Raw genomic sequence first — 21,371 nt, forward strand, 5'->3', positions numbered from 1 at the left:
TCCCTGCCTTGGAATGCTAATTTACAGATCATCCTGCTGGAGGGGTGTAATACCCTCTGCCGGAGCAGGCTTTGTTCCTGACCTCCTGAGAGTGTTGGCCCTCACCTCTGGGGGTCAGAAACTCGCCTGTGGTGGCAGGCTGGTCAGAACCAGTCAGCCAGTACACCAGTTCATAGGTTTTCAGGGGGCACCTCTAAGGTGTCCTCTGGGTGCTTGTATTAATAAATCCATCACTAGAATCAGTGTGGGTTAATAATACTAGATGTTATGTACCAACATTTTCAGTGAAGCCCTCATGTAGCGGTGGAACTCGTTTTTGACCAGTACCCAGCACATGTACTTAAAATTACTTCACTGGTCACTTGCACTGGTAGTTATTGAACTGGCCATCACATGGGCATATCTGCTCATGCAGATGTCTCCTCAAATGTAGTAGTAGTAGTAGTAGTAGTAATATCCATAAAAGCTCATTCAAATTCACAGACCCAAAGAATAGTTTTACAATAGGTCGCAATAGACCAGTAAGTGACCTATGGAACAAATTTAGTATACTGCACACTGCCTTAGGGCTGTAATGCCTGCTGTATGGGTGACTTAGCTATACTGCATGCAGTGTCTGCAAGCATGGTACAAAGGTCTGTGTGCCATGTCGTGTTTTCACTTTTGCCCACACCAAAACTCGCAGCCTGTAATTCAGTCTGCATGAGTTTGGTGGCTTGCTGAGGGGTCCCTTAGAGTGGCACAATGCATGCTTCAGCTCTTAGGGGCCCTCTTTAGCCTCCTTCCCTAGGTACCAGGGGTACCATTCACTAGGGACTTAAAAGGGGGGGCTCAAGGTATTGTCAATTGGGGAATCAATTGTATAGTTTACGGAAAGAAATCTGGCTCTGGTGACCTAGTTAGAAGGAGCCCAGTGCACTTTCTGTCAAAATTGTATCAAATACTAGACAAAAAGTGGGGATGACCATGTCAAAACCGGGCACTTTCCTACAGTATTGAGTCACCATATTCATTGGACTTCAAATTTCCATATTTATAAAAATGTATTTAATGTAATTGACCCTATCTGTAGAAGATAGTTTGTAACATTTTCTTTAGACAGATTTCATTATGTATCAAACATCTGTTTCGAATTGGAAAGAAATGAGCCACAGAAGATTTCCATGTACAGTTTTTTGCAAGGCAAGTTGGCTACTTCTGCATTACTTCCAGGAACCCTGGTTCAAAGCGCAACTAACGTCGCTGGCGCAGTGGTATCACATATAAGGAGGTCCATGTCACTCCTGCCCTGCTGACACCTCAGATTACATTAACCAGCACCACCTGGTGCTAAAGGGGATCTACGGTAAATTGTTCTTTATTCAGTCTGCTGCATGAAAATTAGGTTCAAAGAACTTGGAGGAGCCATCACATCCATCATAACGAACAATATCGAATGTATGGAACTTGTTCTTTTGGTCAGGATGTCATAACTGTGGGTTGTGAGTCATTGAAAACTGCAATGTGTGTGAATAGGGTTACTCTTCGCTCACTGTAACGAGTACTTTCTCTGATCTCCAGCACTGCAGAGTCAGTAATGTTTTGTCTATTTTTGGAATTTAGGCGCTCAGAGATGCAGAACGTGCAAAGGAGCTGAAACAGAGGCACAAGGCTATCCAGAAAGGTTTGCCACGACCATCGGAAGTAAGTTTTTCAAATCGAACATAGAAATATCAGTAATAATCAAATCCTCTTCTTGCCTATTGCATTGTCATATTTCTGTGAGTTTGACACACTGTTGTGGTTCCCAAGTACTCTCTTGTATGGTTTTGTAAGAAGCTACTCAGGTTTGTGTGTATAATTGGACCACTGTATATTCACAGTATCGCCTTTGTCGAATGTTTTAAGTGGTGTTTGTGAGGGCCAGTGTGGTGCACCTGCCTTGTCGCTGGGGATGTGGTGTTGCATTTAGATATGTCCGTAAAGCAGAAGTGCATAATGTAAATGGTCCCTTTCTCATGAGGATCTTCAGTGGGTGCTATTATTCTATGTGATTGATTATTTTGTTTTTCCTTGCTTCCCACACCAAAACAAGCAGTGGCAAAGCCAGTAGGTCTGGCTTTAATGTCCCAATGCATGTAAAGATGGGCATTCGCAAATACGGTTTGATTGCTGCATGCACATATGCCGTTTACCACATTAAAGTGTGTCCTTTTGGCTTTGCCATTGCTCCGAAAAATGAGTTAAAAAGAATTGCTTTCAGTACTGAATTGCATATAGGAGTTAAAGGTTTGAATGTAGGAGACTATTGTGAGTGAAAATACTTTCCGGTTGCAAAACAGTCCCTCATGGCTTTCAAGCCCTTTCAATTCAAACAGCATTTATAAAGCACAACACTTTGAACCCTAGGGGTATCTGGGCGCTGTGTCTCTGTCTATGAGGCAGGTTTTGAGTCTCTTTCTGAACTGCCATCGAAGGGGTTGTACGGAGCTTTGCAGCAATGTGGTAGAAGGAACGACCACTGCTGTGGCTGTGACAGATGCGGGGAGGGTGGGGGGGTTGAGGGTGAGTGAAGAGGAGCGTAGGTGTCTAGAGGGTTGGTGAAAGTTCAGTCAATGGTTGATGTAGGCCGGTCCTAGGTCATGATGGACTATGTAGGTGTGCATGAGGATCTTAATCTGGCATTTCTTTTGGATGGGGAGCCAGTGGAGGTCTCTCAGGTGGGGTGTGGTGTCGCTTCGTTTGGGGAAGTCCAGGATGAGTCTGGCGGCTGCAACGTTGTGTATGGTCTGGAGTCTTCGGTGGAGATGCCGACGCAGAGGGCGTTGCCATAGTCAAGGCGGCTGGTGACGAGGGCCTGAGTGATGGTCCTTCTGGTGTTGGCTGGGAATCATCTGACGATTCTGTGGAGCATGCGAAGCGAGTGGAAGCAGGAGGAGGGGACTGCGTTGACTTGTCATTTCATGGTCCGAGGATGATTCTGAGATTGCGTGCATGGTCTGTCTGAGTGGGTGTAGGTCCGAATTCTATACGCCACCAGTTGTGGTCCCATACGTAAGTGTTCTTCCCAAAGATCAGTACTTCAGTTTTGTTGGAGGCAGTTGTGTCTCATCCATTTGACAAAGTTGATCATGGCGTTGCAGAAGTTGGTTTTTGGCATTGAAGGGGTGTAGGAAGCTGGCTCTGTATATACTATGCCAAAGTAAGGTGTATGTGCACAGAGTCCAGGGAGTCCCCAGAGGTATAGCAGAAGCTAAATTAGGTAAGTACTAACAACTCTCTTGGTGGTAGTGTGGGCGAGCAGTTGGTCTTAAACAGAGGGAGGGTGTGTTAAGCATTTAGGGTATTCACTCACAGACTGATTATATCCACTCAGAGACCGAGTCCTGGGGCAGGGGCAGCAGGCTGGCTCAGGGGCAGCAGGCTGGCTCAGGGGCAGCAGGCTGGCTCAGGGGCAGCAGGCTGGCTCAGGGGCAGCAGGCTGGCTCAGGGGCAGCAGGCTGGCTCAGGGGCAGGGACAGCAGGCCGGCACAGGGGCAGGGACAGCAGGCCGGCACAGGGGCAGGGACAGCAGGCCGGCACAGGGGCAGGGACAGCAGGCCGGCACAGGGGCAGGGACAGCAGGCCGGCACAGGGGCAGGGACAGCAGGCCGGCACAGGGGCAGGGACAGCAGGCCGGCACAGGGGCAGGGACAGCAGGCCGGCACAGGGGCAGGGACAGCAGGCCGGCACAAGGATAGGGACCACAGGCGGCACAAGGATAGGGACAACAGGCGATGCAGGGATAAGGGGCAGGCACAGTACCTGAAGATGGGGCAAGACAAAAGAGGGGTGGCCCAGCCTCCTCTGGGCTTTGATGAGCACGGGTGGGTCTGTACTTGGCCTGGGCTCTGCACTCACGCATCCCACGATGCTGGAGGAGGCACCTTGTAATAAGGGCTGGCGGTAGGAAAACGGCAGGAATCCTACTCCCAGTAACGAATGCTGCTGGGAGTTGGGGTCCTGCGGGGTGGAGGGAGTGAGAAGTTGGCCTGATGTATGATGTCACTAGTTCTAGTGTACACCTTATATCAGTCCAAACAACCCTTATCGTGATTGGTTGTAAAGTCACCCTTATAGACCAGCTATCCTAGTGGTAGCATGGACAAGAGCAGTCTTAGGCTAAACTCTGAATGGCATGTGAAGCCAGCTGTGATACCATATGTAATCCCTTGAATACCAAATGAAAGGACACCACAACAGATATATATATATAAAATAAAGTGTATTTATTCTAGTCAAACCCTCAGCACTCTTTATGAGATTAGAGGTAAGTACAACACAGTCTTATTTAAGCATACATTAAGTCACACAGGTAAGTAATACAGTTAGGCCCTAGGGGCCACGCAAACCATATACTAAGTAAGTGGTATAAGGACCACTGTCACGGAAATAGGATAGGCCTAGGGAATCGCTGGGGCTACACTGCACTAGCAACAGTTAGGAAGTGGGAGGCCCACGGGATTCAGGTGCAGAGTGGAAACACTCACGCGTAATGCGTAAAAGTCGATAGAAATAGTAGTTGTTAGAAATTAACAGTTTAAGGACATTTCTGAAGCAGCTAGAGAGTCGAGACTCGGAAACTAGACCCTAGGATAGTCACTACCCTTGTGAGCACCGAAGTACCCAAGTTAACTAGCCCACGGACTGCAGGTGCATAGGTGTGAACTTGCGTCGGGTTTCGTCGTGGACTTCTATGGATGCCTGAAGGAAAGTTGCTGACAGGCAGTCAGTGAAGAGTGTCCGGTGGATCCCAAGGTTGGGATCAAGAAGAGAGGATACCTGCAAGCAGAAGGGACAGAGTCAAGGTCACTAGCCAGTGACCACGTGGAACCAGGAAGGAACCAGGCGATGTCGTGAAGCTTGCAGGTGAAGGTGAAGCTTGTCGCTGCAGCCACAAGGACCAGGGAACGTCGAGGACGACCAGGACCAGGAGGCGAGCTGTCCCACGAAGGCTCTTGCTGTCGGCGGCGTCGAAGTTGGACTAGGACTCACCAAGCCTTGGCAAGCGGAACCCACGAAGAACGGAGGACTTGCTTCTGGTGCAGACCAGGAAGGTCTGGGGTGCTTCTCTTTTGCAAGGAAGCGGGAGCCAGTCTGGAGGAGCCAAACCAGCAGTGAAGATTTCTGGATGCGTCGTCACAAAGGCCACTAGCAAGCAACCGGACAGGCGCGGCAAGCAGGAAAATGCAGAAGGGCCCCACGCAGGACTCGTGGAGTGTGGGGGGGCTGATCTTCGGTGCAGATGGTGCTTGAGGTTGGGGCTTATCAATCCCCGGTGCACAACTTCGAGGGTACCTCAGAAGCTGCGCTGGAAGATACTCGCCACTTTTCCCAGGTAGCCGGTCCCACGTCTCTCGTCGCCTCCACGGATCTCAGCTCGGCTGTGGATGTGGATCAGGGTCGGAGAAGTCTGGAAGTCAAGGCTCTGGTCGGGCTCTGCAGTCGGTCCCTCGTAGAACTTCAGCAAAGCAAAGGGTAGTCTCTTGATGGTGCCTGTTTGCACAGGGTAGCCACTCCTTGGCCACAAGGGAGATTCTTCAGTCTTCTTCTTTCGTCGAATGTCGAAGGTCCAGAGTTTCTGTTCAAGTTGCAGGTTCAGGATAATCTAATCTCCTGTGGCCCAACTACCACTCTTATCCAAATCTTGGGGGCTGGGTTACCTGCTAGGTCACGCCTTATGGGTGGGACCTGGGAGGGGGGTGGTTACACCCCCTTCCCTTTGTCCAGTTTCGCGCCAGGACTGGGGCTGGAGAGCCCCAGCACCGGTTTGAACTGGACTATGCACGGGACACCTTGTGTGCCCCAGGCATGTCTCCTTCTTTTCATCCCTCCCTGCCCCAATACACTAAGGCCTGTCTGGGGTGGTGCTCGCTCCTCCCAAGGCAGGAAACCTATTGTCCAAGCCTCCCTTGCCGGGATCACTCCCAGCAGCAGGAGGTCAGACTCGTGTCTGTGGCAGCAGCATCCATTTTGTGATGCTGGGGCTCTGGTTAACTTTAACCGGGTAAGTAGGTTACAACATGTCTTCTCCCTCTAGAAGGGAGGGATAATATCCTCATCCCCAGAAATGGGATGGGGGTATTATTCCAAAGTGTTAGACACCTTACACGACATGTTTTGATAAAGCCAAACCATAGTTACCATAACCGTTTAAGATTATAAGGCACTTTAAGAGTATATGGTAGGCTATATCATAGAACAGCTATAAGGACATGGTTCCGCAAGCTGCAGACAGGCTCAGCTCATGCTAGAGCACCATCTCACATGTTACCAAGCACTCTGCCTCCAGGATTGTTAAGGCCTGCCATAGGAGTGGCTGATAGGTACACATGTGTCTATATGTAAGCTAGGTATAGGAATACTACACCTAAGCAAGGGGTGATTACACGACCTTGCCCCAGCTGAGTGATCAGACAGTTGTGTCTGATTGGAAGGCCAGACCAGGGGTGGCATAATACATGCTGCAGCCCCTGGGAGGCCTAGGGTACACCTATGCCCTGGGTACCTAGGGTACACTGTACAGGGTCCAATAAGGTGATCCTTACCAATTGTGTATGTACCTAGGGTACATGGAGTCCATTTTTAAGAGAGAGCAGACAGCCTGAGACCCTGAATGTCAGGATCTCAGGCCAACTAAGTCGAAAAACCAGCTAGACACTAGGCAAAAAGTTGGGGGTAACCATAGTCAGATATCCACCTTCCTACACAACCCCCCCCCCCCCCCCCCTCCACGAAACGAAAGGAGATAAGGCTGGCCTTGACAAGGTAAGCCTCTATTGCCTAAGTGGCCATATAAGGAAGAACCTTCACTGGCATGGTTACCCCCTGTCTCATGGTCCACTAAGCGATCCCTCATCCTAAAGGTATCATAGGGTCTCCACCATAGGGAATCTCTACCTTGGGTGTGTCTTTGCAAAGTAAAAGGCTGGTGTTGAGATGGAGTACTGAAGTGAGTGTCCTCAAAGTGAGGCCTCAGCTTCCTCCAATCATCCTCCACCATGGATGCCTTTCTTTCTTTAACTGAGTTGCACTGTGCTCTCAGGGTCAGCCTCTGGCTACCTAAAGCTGGAGGCTGGGTCCCTTTTGTGGGCTTACTGGAGGGACAGGTCAGGTTTGGGGCCCTAAGGTCCCATGTTTGCCTGTGCCCAACAGAATCCCTCTGGGGGAGGTCCCTAACTACCTGTAAAGGGGATCCCTCAGGAATGTTTTTAACCATCACCTGGCTAGGGCTACTAGCCAGGCAATCCTCATTCTTTTGATGGGGGGGTTCTTGTGGACAGGGGCCCTCTTGGGGTCCACTGGCCTCCCTGACCTCTGCAGCTCTGGGCTGACTGAGGCAGGGTAGAGAGAGGCAGGCTACCTGCACCAGACTGGGTCCCACTGACATCAGAGGTTCTGCCAGGCCAGGCCTGGCTACCTCTGGGGCAGTTCCTTCACAAGGGGTGAGGTCAGATCCCTGAGGAGGCTGGCCTTTTCCTAATGTCTGGGGAGAGGGAGACTTTTCTTCCTCCCCACTACTCTCTGTTTGTGTGGAGTGATCCATAGTTTTAGGCTTCACTACACCTATGTCAGTCTGAGTATGGGCTGAGACCATTACAGCCTTGCCAACCTTTTCAGGGAGGCACTCAGTTTGGGTTTGAGCTGTGACTGTCACAGCTCTGCCAATCTCTACAGGGAAGTCTGTATTTGCCTGGGCTGTGGCTACCACTGCCCTTCCAACGTTTTCAGGGAGGAAATCTACTTGGACAGGGGTTGTGGCTGGCACAACCCCACTACCCTTTTTTGAAAGGCCTACCATTTTGGAATGGGTGTCTTGTTCAACTCCAGCCCAAGCTGAGAGTTCGAAGTCATTCCCCAGTAAGCAGTCCACAGGCAAGGTTGGAGACACTGCCACCCTTTTAGGGCCAGTGACACCTCCCCAGCTGAGACATACCTCTGCCATGGGATGACGGTTCTGTTTGCCATCAATGTTAGTTACCTGGTATGAGAAACCAGGCAAAAGCTGCTCAGAGGGAACTCCTGGGTGCCTACCTATCATCCAACTACCCAACTTACCTCTCGAAGTGGTGGTCGCACCTGAAGAATCTTCGTCCCCGAGCTTGCAGCCTTTGTTCGTTCTTGAGCTTCTCCATTGCAATCCATTGAGCGCCCGACGGCTCAAAAGCACCCTGCACCCAGCCGCCCAAGTGCCCCTGGCCGTGCAATCTGTACTCTACTCTACTTCCCCATTTTCCCCGAGCAAGTGACCCACAGCCGCATGGCCTGCTAGCCAGCAGCCACCAACCAAGGGCCCCCTGCCCAGAACCTTAACTCTGCCAGTCGAGTACTTACCCTAAAGCCGATAACTCTTTTCTTCCATAGGGTAACATTGACTGATTTCACTTGGAAATTCTTCCAAGTGTTGAGTTTCTAAACTTTAAAATATTCACCTAGAATCAACCGTGTAACGAAAACGAAAATACTCACCTGACATCAGGAGAGATCCCAGTGCTGGATCTTGGTGCCCAGCACTGACCCTGAAAAGTAATTACAACCATACTTACCGCTAACCCAATTTTCTTCCATAGGAAACCATTGACTGTTTTTCTGTGAAATTTCTTAAGCAAAAAGTGTCGGTTTTTGCAAACTACAAAGTCTTTAAAAATCGCACCAACTGTGAAAACGTAATTACTTACCTGTTTTAGATAGATGTCCCAGTGCTGAACCTAGGAGCCCAGCACAGGATTACAAAAGTAACGAGAACATACTTTACCTATAATTTGAATTTTCCTTCCATAGGATAACATTGCCTGGTTTTTGCTGAAAAAGTTTCTAAGTGTTGATTTTGTAAACTTACAAATATTCGTTAAAAATCGCCTGTATAACCAAAACGCATTCTTTCAACTGTTTACAGGTGATGCACCAGTGCGGGATCCAGGATCCAGCACTGCGTTAGAAAAAGTAACAATAACCCCACTTACCTGCTAAGTGAATTTTCTCCCGTAGGATAACCTGATTCTATGAGAAAAAGTTTCTAAGTGTCAACTTTTAAAATACCAAAATATTGCTTAAAAATCACTACTGTAACCAAAACGCCTTTGCTCAATTGTTTACAGGAAATGTCCCAGGACTGAATCCGGGATCCAGTCCTGTGGTTAGAAAAATAATCCTTAAAGTAACTACTTGCATTTAACTAGAAATTCCCATTGAGCTCAATGTATTATTCTGTTTGAAATTGTGTTGCCTATTGCATCCACTGTAACTGTTATATTCCAAAGTCTATTGCCTATTGAAAAGTATTTATCTAAAGCATCTCAACCTGAGAAAGTATATTTTGATACCTATTGTTGGTTCTAAAATAAAACTACATATTTTTATACAAAAACCATTGGCCTAGAGTTCAGTTCTTGAGTGTGTGAGACCATTTGCTGACTGAGTGTGTACAACAAATGCTTTACACTGTCCTCTGATACTGCCTTACTGCTCGACCAAGCTACCACTTTAGAGAGTAAGGTTATATCTAACGTTAGCCTCTGCCAAACCTCTGGGGACTGTGGACTATGTACACACTGTACCTAAAAACACAGCAGTCTGATTTGCATGCACCAGCTTGTGTTTGAAGCATAGTGCCTCTGTAGAGGTAGGTGTATGATATGGGGCCCTGCAGTGCAGCCCTGGATTATTCAGGGTCCCCTAACCTTTCATGAGGTCCTGTAAGAAAGTGCCCTCTTTCTGCATAGTTGCCCCCACTTTTTGCTGAATTGCTGATGTGCTTTGATTGAGTGTGCCCTGGGCTCCTGCTCACCCCTCTAGCTGGGTGCACTATACCAGTGGTGAGGGTACAGGTGCATGAGCCCTGTACCCCTACAGTGTCGAAGTCCATTCTTAGACATTGCAAGTGCAGTGCTGCCATTAGGAGTATATGGTCCTGGGAGTTTGTCATTATGAACTTCACAGTACCCTAATGGCTACACTGAAAACTGAGAAGTTTGCTATCAAACTTCTCAGCACATTAAACCCACACTGATGCCAGTGTGGGATTTAATGAAAAATGCACACAGAGGGCATCTTAGAGATGCCCCCTGAACACTAACTGACCACTAGTGTCCTAGCTGAGTGGTTGCTTTCAGCTACCACCACCAGACTTAAAACTGGACCCATGGGTCGAGAGCCTCCTGCTCTCGGGGGCCTGAAACAATGCACATCCTGGGAAGAGGTGCTAAGCCTACTCCCTCAGGATGGGCAGGGTCCACGAAGGGGAAGCTTCAAAGGCTTGCCGCCTTTGTGAGCTTCCCCCGGCCACTTGCTGCTTTCAGCAACTGTTCCCCACTGGTTCTGACCCCCACTTTGGGCGGGAGAACTGGTGGGAAAAACAAGTGAGGAAGAGAGATGTGCCCACCTCTGCCAACTCCACCCCTCAGGTGGGGGAGGCAAGGTGCAGCACAACTCTCAGTCCCTGCCATCTTGCAGATGGGGGGGACCCAGTCAACCAGGGACTGGCATATGCCCCCTTCCCACAAGAGGGTGGCATAATAGGGGTGTACCAACCCCAGGGAAAAGACCCATTGGTCCCAACCTTTTACCTACCTCTAACACCTCTAAATCTAGTATTTAGGGTCACCCCTGAACCTTGCTTCCTCAGACAAGAACCTGCAACAAGAAAAGAAGTAGTACCGAACAGCCGTGACAAAGCTAACAAGGAAGACGCCCAATGATGTGGCCCCAGCCCTACCGGCCTGTCTCAACCTCAAACCTGCTCCTGCAAAATCCTGGTGTCCTGCAGCCAGCAACCTCAAAAACCCTGGAGGACCTACCTGCGTTCAATCACAAACACTTTGTCTCCCGTGAACACCGGATTTGTTCATCTGCAACCTCTGGCCCCGGCCGGAAACTGTGAATCCGCACCACTCTGTACTCGCCGTCCACGACCCGATCTAGAGTGGGCAAACACCATGAGAAGGTCCCCTCGGCGATCCTGACCTAAGATCTGTCGACCCCTGACCTGCCTCAATCCTCCAGCCGACGCCTGCAGCCTAAATCCGAAAAAGTCCCCCTAACCGCGACCAGGAGCTGGTAAGAAGATCCGACCCCAAAAGGCACCCCTGCACCTGCCGCGCCACAGCCTTGGGTGACTAAACCAACGGTGCCTAACCAACCCCCAACTTACCTCTCGAAGTGGTGGTCGCACCCAGAAGACCTTCATCCCCAAGCCTGCAGTGCCTTTGTAAACCGGAGGTTCCCCATTGCAAACAACAGGGCGCCCGACGTCGAAACAGCACCCTGCACTCGGCCGTCCTAGAAGCTGCTGAGGGTGCACCTTTGGTGCTACTTTGTTTCCCCATTTGCCCTGAGCTAAAGTCCAAGAGCTTTGCTCCCACAACCAAGTGGCCTGCTAGTCAGCAGCCACCAACTTGGGGCCCGCTATGCCCCATTGGATAACATGGGGCCTCAGCACCCGGCCGCCCTAGTGCTGCTGAGGGTGTAACAAGAGTGCATCCTTGACCCTGGGGGACCCCTGAGTCTACCCCCAGAACCTCAACTCCCACTACCAAATACTTGTTTTTAAACCAATACACTATTTTCCTCCATAGGAAAACATTGACTGTCTTTCTTGGAAAAGTTTGTGTGGAGTTTGAAAAGCTAAAGAAATTCTTTGAAATTGTACTGTTTAACAAAAACGATTTTACTTACCTGATTACAGGAAATGTCCCAGAGTAGTATCTAGGTATACTACTCTGTGTAAGAAAAGTAATTCAAAAAGTAACTTACCTGGTATTTTACTGAAAAGCCCATTCAAGTCTATGTACTGTATTTACAAAGTATTGCATTTCTCTGCAACCATACTGTAAGTCAAAACAAAGTGCATATACAATTACAATTCAAACTGTTTACAAACTGCATTACTACTGTAAAGTATTTATTGATTACCTGTGCCAGGCTTGCTTGGTTCTAGAAAATAAAATAACTAAAAGAATATTTTTATGCAAAAATAATTGGTCTGAAGTTAAGTCTTTGAGTGTGTGAATTCATTTGCTGACTGGGTGTGTACAACAAATGCTTAACACTGTCCTCTGATACTGCCTTACTGCTCGACCACACTACCACATACAGAGAGTGAGGTGCTATCCAACTTTACCTCTGCCTACCTTTGGGGTTCCACTGGACTCTGTGCACTCTATACCCCACTTTAGTATAGTATATATAAAGCCAGCTTCCTATAGGTCCCCATTCAGCCCATTGCCAATGGATATCTGTGAAATGTGAGAGTCTCAAGAGACCATCATATTCTGCATGGAGGGCTGTCATTTTGCATTTACGCTGCTGTATCGAGGTTGTGGCCATCACTAAAAAACATGTTAAGAAAAAGTTGATAAAATCATTATTATTGTTTTTCAGTAGTTATTTGATGCTCAGGGTGTATCAGAGGGCATTGTGTAAGTCATGAGCTGCCTGTATGGAATAGCAATCAAGCCTGCACTGTATATTGGCACTGATGTTTGTGATAATTCATACAAGCCTACTTTTCATTTTCACAGGTAAATGAAACTATCTTGAGACCACTGACTGTAGAGCCTCCTCTCACAAACTTGCAGAAAAGTGAAGAGATAATTAAAAAGGAGATGATCACGATGCTTCATTACGATACCCTCCATCACCCATATGGGGATAACGCTGGTGGGAGAAAAAGCAAGGGTCCAGGATCTGGGTTTACCAGCACAGAACACATCGCATATCTGGAGATGAATCCTTATGAAAAACTTTCTAAAGAAGACCTTCTTCTGGTAAGGCGTATTTAATGTGTTTTTAGAATGTAGAGAAACCTTGAGTTTTTTTAACCTGAAACAACGCTTTTCATTGCTAAGAATTCAGTCTGCTTATCAAGTGACTAATTGCTAATACCTTTATTTTAATTTACCAGTCTGATGAATGAGAAGTATTTACATTTTATGCATTTCAAATCAGATTGTTTCTAGATTCTTCTTGACTCCATGTTGAATGATATGAAACAGTTTTACTTGTGGCTGACTGTAGTCTATTAACGGTGCACTACCTCTGTACAAAACAGCTCCTATATCTATAGAACTGTACAAGATGGGGTGGTTGTCTATATACTGTTGAACATAGTAAACTGGCTGGCTGAACCAAGCATGTTGGCATCCTCCTCAAAGTGAAAAATGTTGCACTGTACGCGAAGGCTTGTCATTGTTGGTATGCATTTATTAACCCTGGGCGGACAACTACGCTACGTTCGCGTAGTTTGTGCTACTTCACGCTACGCAAATTGCACGTATCGCAGTGCAAAAACGAATAGCGTAGTTGGCATTTTTTGCTCGCTCCCGGTCCTCAACGTCAAGTTGGCAACAGCGAGCGAGCAAAATGACATCCCGGTGAAACTTTTTCCTCGTTCGCGATCAGCAACATCAAGTTGCCGATCGCGAGCGTGGAAAATAAACCTCCCGGCGAGATTCTCAACGCGGGGAGGACAGGTTTCTCATTGCGAGTGGTCGCGTATGCTCGCGACAGCTTGCGATGAGAAAGTACCAGTCCGCATTGAGAAAGCTGCCGCTCGAGTACAAATATACTCGAGTGGCAGAAAACGACCGCTCGCACTGTGCAAGATGCCGTTTTCAATGATTGCACATTGCGGACAAGCATCCGGCACTGTGCAATCATCACGAACAGCACACTACGCAGTTCGCGTAGTGCTACGCGTATCTCGCGTAGTGCGAAGTGCACTTTGCGTAGCTACGCGTAGCGCTACTACGCGAACTACGCCTAGGGTTAGCATTTATGGTACAATTATTGAGCCTAAATTTACTAGTGATTATCCAAACGGTGATTTTCCTAGATAATATAAATATTTACAGGTCGGTTGCTTTCATGTTTTCCAGGGGCTAGTGCTCAGTCTGGAGGTTGCATTTGTAAGGATTTTGAAATAGAAAACTAGGAGGACAATTAACATACAGATCATTTGAAGGATTGAGCTTAGTGTTTAACATGGCTGCATTATGTAAAATATAGATAGATAACTGAATAATTGGATGGGACATTGAATAAGCAATGAGAATAAAGCGCAGTTGCCTATGATGTCAGTTACCAATCTGTAGTTCAGTTCCATTGTAAGTATGGCCCCTCACCATATTTCCAAGCTTAAATGAGCAGCATAGGGAGAAAGAAGTCATGGTGTACCCATGTACAATATGACCTCTCCTTGCTCAGCCACACTACCACATGATACATGCTTGTTAAAAATGATACTTGATGTCCTACCATCTACCCAACCATTCTCTTGCCATATCTTCCCCTTCCAAATTATTATTAGAATACCTAGTGTCCTGCCACAATGGTCTCAAGCGAATGGCCAGATGGAAGATCTAGTGTTGGTCAGCCGTCAAGCTTGCTACTCTCTGCAGTGGTGGAATTCCGACAATCGTCTAAAAGGACGACCTTTCCTAGACCCAGTTCCACAGAAGACCATAACAACAGACCCATCACTCTCAGGAGGTGACTGTTCAGGGCCACTGGACACTCAGTCAGACTCATCTTCATATCAGTCACCTGGAGCTGCTAGCTGTTCATTTAATGCTGAAAGCATTCCTTCCACACCTTACAGGCAGAGTAATTCTCATCAAAACGGTCAAAATGACTACCATGTATTATCTGCAAAAACAGGGGGCATCAGGTCACCTTAGCTATCTCACAAGCACAGACCATCTGGAGGTATGCTCTCCGACACATTCACCTGTTAGAGGAGCACATACTGGTATAAGACTACAACTTGGCGGATCTCCTCAGCAGTAGACAACAAGTTCACAAGTGGTAGCTCAATCCACAAGTTCTCCACCCATTCTTTCAACAATGGGGGTCACCCAAACATAGATCTATTTGCCATGGCCGAAAATGCCAAATGCCCAAACTTCGCCTAGAAGTTCCAGCAGCCACAGTCCAAGGGCAATTCACTGGGGATGAATTGGTCAGGGATATTTGCTTACGCTTTTCCACCTCTCCCAGTGCCTCCATTTGTGATCAGCAATCTGCAGCAAACCTCTCTCACTATCATCCTAGTGGCTCCCACATGGCCCAGACAACCATGGTTCACAACACTGCTGGAACTCTCAGTAGTTCCACCCCAGGTACTTACCAACTGGCAGGACCTGCTAACCCAAAACCAGGGAGCGGTATGACATCCCAACCTCAGATCTCTCCATCTTGCAATCTGGCTCCTGAGGTCTTGGAATTTGGATACTTGAATCTACCTAAACAGTGTATGGGGATTCTTAAAGAGGCAAGAATACCCACTACTAGAGCTTGCTATGCAGGAAAGTAAAAAAGATTTGTCCACTTTTGCCATTCTAAGGATATTAACCCATTGACAGCAAAGCCTCAAGACATTGTATGTTACCTTCTACATTGACAAACCTCAGGGTTAGACTTCACTTCCATAAAACTACACCTAGCGGCAGTCGCTACATATCTCTAAAACAGGGGAAAACCTCTATATTTAAAATTCCTGTAATTAAAGCTTTTCTAGACGGTCTCAAAAGAGTTGCCCATGGAGAATCCCTTCAACACCAGCGTAGAACATCGATATTATGTTAACAAGGTTAATGGGTTCATCAGTTGAACCTTTCACTAATGCCCTCTACAGTTCCTATCCTGGAAAGTTACTTTTCTCATTGCAGTCACTTCACTCAGATGTGTCAGTGAGCTTCAGGCATTAACTCTAGAAGAACCATTCTTTCAACTTCATAGAGACAAAGTAGTACTGTGTACCAACCCTAGATGATTGCCAAAAGTGGTCTCACGTTTCCACTTAAATCAATCTATTGAGTTGTGAGTATTCTTTCCAAAACCTGCTAACGTTGCAGAAACCGCTTTACACACACTGGATCTAAAAATAGCTTTCCTGTATTATATTGACAGAACTTAAACATTCAGGAAGACACAACAACTCTTTATTGCATTTTGAAAACTACATAAAGGAAGGGCCATATCTAAAGCAAGCATTTCGTGTTGGATTATAAAATGCATCTAAGCCTGTTACACCAAAGCTAAACAAACTCTACCTAGACCTCCAAACGCTCTCTACTCGAAAGGAGGGAACCTCTGTCATTTTTAGGCAATATATCCATGGCTGACATACATAAGGCAGCTACATGGAATACACCACACACATTTACAAAATATTACTGGGTAGATGTAATGGCCCGTCAACAAGCCAATGTGGGCCAAGTGGGTCTACAAACATTATTCCAAGCAAATGCAACCCACGCAGGTTAGCCACCGCTTTTGGAGGAAAACCGCTTTACAATCTGTGCTAAGCATGTGCATCAACAGCCACAGATGCCATCAAACGGAAAATGTTACTTGCCCAGTAAGCATCTTCCTCAATCAAGTTTCCTCATTTTCAAAAAAAGATGGTACATGGAGACTGATCCGCATTCTGTGACTGCTAAATCGTTCTTGAAGTTAAAACATTTCAAAATGACCCCTCTACAGTATGTCTGTTAGAATTTGGGTCTCTAGTTGGCAGAGGGATGCACCCTGTCCAAGTAGGGACCACAATCCTAGTCAGGGTAAGCTAGATACACAATAATAGATAACCTATGCTCACCCTCTGGTAGCTTGGCACAGAGCAGTCCGGCTTACCTAAGATTTTATATGAGAAGTATTTGAGAAACATGCACACACACAGTAACACAATAAAAACACCACAAAAATACTCCACACAGGTTTAGAAAGTTAGAGAATAATTTTATGACTAAAACCACAAAAATCCATTAAGTTGAACCGGAATTATGAATTTTTAAAGAGTAAATCAAAAAGTAGTACTTGGAGTCAAATAGTGCTGAGGGGGTTTCTTGAGGTCGCGCTGGGCTAAAACAAAATTCAGGCCGACCGCGATGGAGGGCCAGCTGAAGAAGTACCTTGGATGGAGCAAGCATTAGCGTTGAGGAATTGATTTGTCTCTTCTGATTCACGCATTCGGATTGAAGCATTGTCTGCGAGCCTCGCAGTCGAGTCTCACGCTGCCGTTAAACCCATTACGATGCAGGTGGTGCATCACCGTCTAACCTCGCAATTGGGACCCACGTTGTCAAGCTGCGCACGGATGCCCTCGTTTCAGCACTGCATCGGCGTCAAAGAACACTCCGTTGGTTCAGATCAGCGCAACGTTGTCACTGCGCCGATTTTGATGGACAGCAGTAATCACCTTTCAAGGACCCAGGACTGGATTGACACCACTTAGCAGGGCAGGGCTCACAGATGGCAGAGACCAGGTGCTGTTGCAGCGTTGCAGGAAGTCTTTGATGGCCCTGAGACTTCAGAACGGGAGTCACTCTGGGTTTAAGTGAGATGGGTCCAGTTCTTCACCTATGCAGGGCAGCGATCATCAGGGCAGCTCAGCAAAGCAGAAATCAGTTCCTTCAGAGCAGCAGTCAGAGTGGTAATCCTTGTATAACAGCAGTCCTTATTCCTGGCAGAGTTCTTTACTTGTCCAGTAGTGTACTTTCTTGATAGTCAGCGGTCCAGTACTCTTTGAAGTGGGGGTGACATCAAAGCCGGCCCTTGAAGTGCACTGATCCTCTTTCATCCCAACCCATTCTGCTAGGCTACCTGCGGGGGGTTAACACACCCTTTGTGTGGTAAACAGGACACTGCCTATTCAGGTGTGTCCGCTCCCTCCCCCTCTTCCTGCGCAGGAAGAGCTATCAGAATGTAGATGAATGCAGATGAGTTGCTCCCATATTGGAACTTTCATAGATTCACATGCTTGAATTATTCCCTGTCGTCATTATGGGAGTCCCCGGTACCTTAAAATATTATTAGTAGTAGTAGAGATAGGTTAATAAACGTTCTAGTCTATACCTAGCATAATCATTATTAAAAAAAGAGGCCAAAGTTTTTCCTTAACCAATCCGCATTAATCGCCCTCTAGAATACTCCAAAGAGAAGCTCTGTACCTCGGATTTTCTACCGCACCTTGTGCTAAGGGAGTCTCCTCTGAGCTCTGCTCAGCTTTCTCATCTGAAGAACATTTTGGGCTTTTTTCCACAGGAAAGTACAGTTATATCATTATATTTTCATAGACGGAGAGTTAATTTCCTGTATATCGGTTGGTGGCTCACCAAATCTGACTGGACTATGGCTGATAAGGCTAAGAAGGCTCTCTTAAGAGAGTGTGCCACTTGCTTGAAAAAGATTGTATGTTGATGACCCTCACAAGGACTGCATTTACTGGCTGTACCCATCACATAAGGCGTCAGACTGCAAGATTTGCCACACCTTTTCAAACAAAACCCTTAGAGACAGGGAAGGACGTCTTCTTATCTGGCTCCAGGAATTGAAAACCATGTCCGACCCTGTGTCAGATTCCGAGAGCAGTCTACCTTTTCAAAAACTCTGTAAAGAGGGTAAGAGATTTGTCACAATCCGACAAAAAGCGCCAAGAAGTCCTTTCATGAATCTTCCTCTGAGCGCAAAGGTTCTCACAGAAAAAAACAGCCATCAAAGACGTTTCTGAGCCAAGAACACCACCCGTCGGAGCTCAAACTAAATTTTAAAAGACCTGCTTCTGATAACCTGTCAGCGAGTTCTCAGACGGTGAAGAAAAACATTCCAACTATGTCAACGACTAGAGGTTGCACTTCAGGCACGTCGACGACTTGTTCTGTGGCTCTCTCATCGTCGACGATGTCCTTGACATCGTCGACGCAAGGTCTGATTTCGTCGACCATTCCTTTGACAACATCTTCTAAGGAGGTGGACCCATCGTCGACTAAACATGTGTCGTCGACGTTGAAATTGAAGTTGACAACACCGTCGTCATCATTATCACCATCGTTGACGGAAAAGTTGACAGAGAAGTCGACGAGGATATCACTGTGGTTTTTTTTTTTTTTTTTTTTAAACCTTTATTTCTTCAAGAGTCTGGACACAGCTATTCAGCCGACAACCCGGAGGTTCGGCAGCTTCGACAGAGAAGGGCAAAGAAGCGTCCACATTGCATTGCATTAAAGGAGCAGTGAAAAGATTCCATTTTTAAATAAACACAAACACACAACAAACCCCAGCAAGGCAAAAACACTGAATGCCCATGGTGAAAGCCCCCCAGGGGAGGTCAGACCCCAATCATCTAACAGTCACAGTTCTATGATAAGAGAAAGAAGGGGGACAGCAGAGGCCCAAGCAGTCAATTAATCATCACATCTTATATACTGAGCTGGAAAGAATGTCAAGAAGAAAGTTGTTCCTCGGGGGGATCCAAATCAGGGGCAAGACATATTCCCCCCCCTATATTGATTCCACCGCCCCCAGATGGCGTGCCACTTCCGAGGGCGGCCTCTAGCGCAATACACTGTCTTCTCCCTGAGCATACTCCAATCCATATTTTCTTTCCACGCGGTCAATGTGGGGGGAGCCCCACAATCGCGCTATATCTCTCTTAGCGACCATATTACCCAGAGTCACCCATTGGGTCTGTGCCGCATCGTGATCAGTGGGCCCCCAGACATTCAGGAGACAACACCGCGCTTCCGGCTGCATAGCAATGCCCGTCACCTCCCCCATCACTGCATGGACTCTCCTCCAGAATTCGGCGATGACACCACATTCCCAGATGATATGCAGGAAAGTACCCACCATACCGCATCCCCTCCTACATAGGCCTCCCTCAGAGAATCCCATATGAACCAGCCTTGGCCCCGTCACATACACTCGATGCAGTATTTTGAGCTGCACCAGCCTCAGACGCGACGGGATCGCAACCTCCTTGGGAGAGGAAACAGCAGACTGCCAATCCTCATCATCCAACTCGAGTCCATCCCTAGTCCACTGGTCCCGCAGCCCCAGAAGCGTATCCGCCCGGACGTTTATCAATTTCTTGTAGATGAGCGAGATCGTGCTCTCAGGCATATGGCCATCAAGGATCCGGTCCTCCAAAGGAGAAGACTCAGGCACCTTCTCATCCTCCACGAGGACTGACCGGAGGGCATGACGCACCTGAACATAGCGGAAAAACTCGGAAGCCCCCAGCTCATACTCCTTCTGCAACTCTTCAAAGGACTTCACCCTCCCCTTTATCAGCACATCTCCGACCCTGGAGATGCCGATCAGGTCCCATTTGTCAAAATCTTTCGTATGCCAAAGCCTGCCCAATCTTTCAGATTCAAACAGCGGGGTAGCGAGGGTGAGCCTATCCTTCCAGCCCAGCGAGTCAGTTGCCATCTTCCACACACGCACCGCCACCCCAGTAGGCCCCGTGAGGGACGAGTCCAGAGACCGCGAGTACAACGCCCTGTGATAGTTACCACCACGCAGCAACCACCTATCCATGGCATAACCAGGGCTGAGGGAAGGGCCATAGAGACCATGATTAATCGCGCTCAGCTGGGTGGCCCAATAGTAGCGTCGGATGTCTGGAAGCGCAATACCCCCATCATACCATGGAAGCGTCAACTTAGCAATTGCTATTCGAGGCCGCCCGTCCCACAACAACGTTCGTTGGAGGCTTTCGATCTCCCGAAAGTATTTGGCCGGTACCCAATCTAAAGTATTCTGCAATGCGTAGAGGAACCAGGGAAGAGACCTCATTTTGAACAAGGCAGCGCGCCCAACGAGGGAGAGCGGCAGCCTCCGCCAGCCCTCTACATCCCGCCGCAGTCGCGCCAGGGGGGGAGCAGGTTCCTCTCATACCGCAAAGCGGAGTCCGTGGAGATAAAGATCCCCAGATACACGAAGCCCTGCTGAGCGATCTGGATTGAACAAGTTCGCGGGATCGGTGGAACCTCGCCACTCAGAACATATAAATACGATTTACTCCAGTTGATGACGAGACCTGAATTCCTACCGAAAGATGTAAGAACGTCACAGACCACTATCAGTGATTTCGTGGGCGAGGCAAGATACAACAGGATGTCATCAGCATATAGCGAACAACAATGGCGACAGGGGGCAACCTTGCCGAGTGCCCCTCCCAAGCTGAAACGGAGTCGACGCCCGGCCATTTACCACCACACTCGCAAGGGGTCCCTCATACAGCAACCTCACCCAGCTCACAAAGCCATGGCCAAAGCCGAACTTGGCCAGCACCGCCCACAAATATGCCCATTCCACCATATCAAAGGCCATCGTGGCATCGAGAGACGCCACAACGGCTGGTTCACGCAGCGTGCCCGCCCTGGCGATTACGCCATGAAGGCGCCGAAGGTTTAACGCGGTGTTACGATGCGGAATAAAACCGGATTGATCAGGGTGGACCAAGTCTCCAAGTACCCTGATCAATCGGGCCGCCAGGACTTTAGCCAGAATCTTCGGCTCGGCGTTAAGGAGTGAGATAGGCCTATATGAGGCACACTTATCTCGGGGTT

General features: G+C 47.9%; 1 protein-coding gene across 1 annotated transcript in view; it reads left to right on the forward strand.

Moving 5' to 3' along the window:
* CDC5L (cell division cycle 5 like) overlaps window positions 1-21,371 on the forward strand; it is a 211,680-nt gene that overhangs the window by 127,179 nt on the left and 63,130 nt on the right. The window contains exons 12-13 of the mRNA XM_085610524.1: window positions 1,603-1,683; window positions 12,537-12,782. Of these exons, the coding sequence (XP_085466650.1) occupies window positions 1,603-1,683; window positions 12,537-12,782 (327 nt within the window). The remainder of the gene's footprint in view (window positions 1-1,602; window positions 1,684-12,536; window positions 12,783-21,371) is intronic.

The sequence above is a fragment of the Triturus cristatus genome, chromosome 6, assembly GCF_964204655.1.
Source record: "Triturus cristatus chromosome 6, aTriCri1.1, whole genome shotgun sequence".
Lineage (NCBI taxonomy): Eukaryota > Metazoa > Chordata > Amphibia > Caudata > Salamandridae > Triturus > Triturus cristatus.